This window comes from Haplochromis burtoni, unplaced genomic scaffold (genome assembly GCF_018398535.1).
Source record: "Haplochromis burtoni strain Fernald_Lab_line unplaced genomic scaffold, NCSU_Asbu1 Contig_9, whole genome shotgun sequence".
Taxonomy (NCBI): domain Eukaryota; kingdom Metazoa; phylum Chordata; class Actinopteri; order Cichliformes; family Cichlidae; genus Haplochromis; species Haplochromis burtoni.
In genome coordinates, this window is record NW_024582370.1 from 5,281,015 (window position 1) to 5,285,461 (window position 4,447).

The window sequence follows — 4,447 nt, forward strand, 5'->3', positions numbered from 1 at the left end:
CCCCCCCCAAAAAAAACCCCCAAACATTGTTTTTGCAAAGTGGTACAATGGGCTTGGCACATCAGCTCTCACCTGTGGTTCGGTATTGGCACAGTAATGGCATCACTGAGGGAGGTTTCAAAAGAAGTGTTGCTTTCAGCAGTGCACACATACTGTACTTTGATCTATAATGCATATTTGGTGATATGTTGTGCTACTTGTGATTGTAGCTCTTCTGGTTTCCTTCTACTGCTTCCTTATGCATTCTTCCTCCTCATTGTCTTCCTTCCCATCACTTGTTTTTGTAATTTTTTCCTCCTTTTACGCAGAGTTAAAAAAAATCCCTTCATAGTCTCTGCTCGGTTACCACTTCCTATTGCTTTTCACTTTTCTCATCTTCTCCACCTCCTCTTTTCATCCGTGCCCTGCCACTTGTTTACAGCCCCCCCCCCCCTCCTCTTGAGCTCTTTATTTCCCTCTTTCATCTTCTCTCTTCTTTCCTCATAATGTATTCCTCCTCAGCTTACCTGTCACAACATGTATCTGCTATATTCACTTCCTTCATGAGACAGCATAAAATCTCTTCATCTCTTCCTTCCCTCGACCGCTGACCCTCATTATAGCCGTGTTACGCTAACCTCCCGCACGACCCAGCTGCGATGACTTTTTCTGCATCGATACATCGTAGGCTCGCTCTCAGCACGTGAACCGACCTGACCATCTTTCTTCTTCGTCTACAGTTAATGAGACTGCACTCGAGGTGATTGATTCCAAAGAGATCAACATTACCGGGGCTGACACCAACCATTGGACACTTCAGGGATTAAAGGGGGACAGCCTTTACCGCTTCGACCTCAGAGCGTGCACTCGAGCAGGTTGTGGGCCTCCACAGGCCGAAGAGAGCCGAACTGATTTTCCAGAGCCAGGTGAGCTAATGAAATGCATTTAACTTGGGTGGTAGTGTGCCTGTTTATTGGATTAATATATGAAAATCCCACAGATAAAACACAGCACTGCTGTGATGTATTCATTCATACAAGGGAGAAACATCATTATTAAGGCCAAAACTACTTTGTATAATTCAAGTGAGTACAGATCAGACTTTGAAGAGGTCATACTGTCATTTTTGTGCATACAAGCTGTGTTTTAAAAGAAGGGATTGTCCTGATAGTGATATTGGACTTAACTGAACTTAGAAACCATCTAAGAAAGATGAGATTAGAAAGAACCTGTGTGTTGAAATATTACTTCCTCTCTAGAGCCTCACTCATCACAGCTTAACCTCTCCAATAAGGAGTGTTTGTCAGACACTGTTTAACAATCTAGCACCAGTTTTTGTTTAGTTCAGCAGAATATAGTAATATTTGTAGTAGAATCCACTTTGAAATCACATCAGAAATTTGTGATATTTTCATGCAAAGCTGAGAACAACTACATTTAAATCATTAAAAAACACAAGGTGTAACAATTTCAAGGTCAGCAATAAAACTAAAGGGCAATTTTACAACATTTTTAGCTCTTTTGTACAAATCCTTCAGTTGAGAATGTCCTTCAAGATACTAAGGTGGGTTTGATGTGCTTGTCTAGGGCAGAAATGTACAAATATGTCTGTGGCTCAAGGACTAATTGGTATTTTGATAGGGGGAAACATGACATTGTAACTAACTAAAGTGTTAGAAGTCAGATTGTTATTCAGAGCAAATGTTTCTAAAGGGGCTAAAACACTGCTTGAACTCAGATGTATCCAAAACACAATCAGGCAGACCAAAAGAGACCACACCATCAGAGGATCAATACACGACACTTTGTTCACTGAGAAAATGAGAATTAATAAATTTGCTAACTAAAGAAAGCGAGACCCCTATCAGAAAAGTCCTATCAAAAACATCTGTCTTGTTGTGGTCTTAGTGGATCATTAATGCGTCTCTAAACCAATTCTCAGGAGGGGAAACGAAGCCAAATACTTGGGGTGGGCTAAGATGTGCCAGCACTGCACAGAGGATGACTGGAAACAAATCCTATTTGCTAATGAATCCCACTTCAATCAGAAATGTGTATGTATGAAGAGAAGAGAGGATGAAAAAGCAGTTTATCAAACCCGCACCTGCATTGCATCAACTCCAGATGACGTAGCACTCCAGCATGACATGCTGCGCTCTGTGGTTTGCATCTTTGTGGAGAAGGCTTCATACCACTGAAGGATAATGAGCCCAACACAACTCAAAGCTTTGTAGAACTACTTGAATACTAAAAGAAGCTCAAAAGCCATGGAGCATCGAATCATACCAGGTTATCAGGCTTTGCACCAGCTTGTCCATTCCAGCTCAAGTGCACAATGCCATTAAAGCAAAAGCTGGGCAGAGCATTGAGTATATTACAGAATTCTAGAATTTATGTACATGTTTTGAAGATTAAACTTTTTACCCAAATTTATAAGCTCATATCATTTTTTAATGAGAAAAGCTGTATTGAATGCGAAGCAAATGCAAAATAGAAGTATCTTCACAAGCCCCCTCAGACTGTAAATTATATATATAAGATGAGGGAGCTACTGTAACCGAAACGGGCAAATTAAGTGTCAAGCTGCTGCCTTAAAAAGCTCGGTGAAATTGCCTCCCTAATGTCCTTGTAAATGCTTTCCGCAGTTTGCATATAAAAAGGTACATCTCCAGTTTTCGTGTGACAGCGGCTGTGAATATTCAACAAACCTGCGAGCAGAGGATCCGAGTGAACCTCCGAGTCTGCGGTTTAGTCTTGAGCCAGTTAGAGTTTAAAAGCAAAACGACGATTTGGAAATTTTGAAAGGATACGCTGAGCATATTGAGTGCAGCTCATTTAAAACCGGAGCGCTGTGGTTCCTCTTTTTGACTTTGTTTTGAAGTCTGGCGGCGGACGTGTGCAAATATTTTATCCTTTAAAGACTCTTTTAAATAAAGCGATGTGAGAAATTACAATAATGTGATTAAAGAGACTGTAAGTGAAAGCAGGAATTAAGCTGGTGCCACTTTGCTAACTAAGAAATGCCTGCACCCTCACAAAAGTCTTAGAATTAAGGGCTAACTTGACTCATGTTATACCAAATGAATTTATCAGAGGAGCCAGAAGTTGTAGACTTGGAGCAGATCACTTGCTTAGCCTTGATGTCAGGTAGAAGCAAATCAGTCACATGAGAACATAATAAAGCTTATATTTGACAAAAAATGCTCACTCATTCACAAATAACTACACAGATGGTGGTGGCTTTAATTTATATCTTGAATAAAATCCTCTCCACGAGCTCCTCCTTCTAGTGCTTAGCATCCATTTGCTGGCTCTGCATATTTTGATAAAAGTTATTCAGTCTTCCTGAGCTTTTATGCTTCCTTTGAGAAGCTCTGCATCTTGTAGGTGGATGTCCGGCCCGAGAGCCATTAGATGCATTGTTTGTAAATATGGTTGAGTAGAGGCTCGATGCGGAGATAAAATAGCTCTGTTTGAGAGAGCTGTCCTCGGGGCACGTTAGTCACAATGCAGTGGAGGAGATTTATGGAGACCAACAGCACAGAGCAGGGGCAGAGTGAATTTAGAGACGTTAACGGGGAGTGATGGAGTGACAGCAGGGCAAAAAAGAAAGATGAATGCACGGGAGCTAGTGAGGTCAGGCGCTGAAGTAGTCCTTTTATAGTTCACCTTTTTGACTGAATAAGCTTTTAATGCCTCTCACCATTTAGCTAGGATAAACAGCTGCCTGCCTTGAAAATGTTCTGGACAAATCACAGAGTGACATGTCTGAACTACAACAATTACGCAGACCCGTGCACGAGTCCACATGTCTGTGCTTGAAAAGCTTGCAATGCCAGTGAGTTTCTGGAGGGCAAGCCAAAAAAAGGGGGGAAAAAAGGGTAAAAGAATGTGTTGAAACATGAGCAGGAAAAAAAACGGGAGAAAAAAACAAAGCTAACAGCCACAGAGAACAGCGTGGCACACAGTAGGAAAAATATCTATTTTTCTCCATCAGGTCTCAGGAGATAACAAAGGAGCAAAGATAAAGCAGGCTGCAAACTTGACAAAAAGCACAGAGGAGCACATGCCTCAAAAGTCACACAAAAATAACCAGTTTCTCTGGAGATTAAATTATTGCTCCCCGACACAGCACTTGAACACCTAAGTTGTTATCGGCAACAAATTTGCTAATGGCTCGAACGCATCTATTTATTGTGTGGATGCTTTAAGCATCCACACTATTGAGTTCCTGTTTCTCCTTATTGTGTGGATGCTTTAAGCATCCACACTATTGAGTTCCTGTTTCTCTTTATACTTTATTATTGTGTGGATGCTTTAAGCATCCACACTATTGAGTTCCTGTTTCTCTTTATTCTTTATTATTATTCCGGGTGTTTCCGTACACTTTTCGCCGTAGAACTACTTCCACAATTTTCAGCCGATTTTTACCATTCAAATTTTAAACTATTCTGCTATTTTTGCTAAT

At 40.8% G+C, this 4,447-nt stretch overlaps 1 protein-coding gene across 1 annotated transcript in view; it reads left to right on the forward strand.

Moving 5' to 3' along the window:
* LOC102307264 (neural cell adhesion molecule L1-like protein) overlaps positions 1-905 on the forward strand; it is a gene marked incomplete at its 3' end in the record, with an annotated part of 30,752 nt that extends 29,847 nt beyond the window's left edge. Inside the window, 1 exon segment of the mRNA XM_042228613.1 lies at positions 720-905. Coding sequence (XP_042084547.1) covers positions 720-905 — 186 coding nt within the window.
* Between the last annotated feature and the right edge of the window lie 3,542 nt (positions 906-4,447).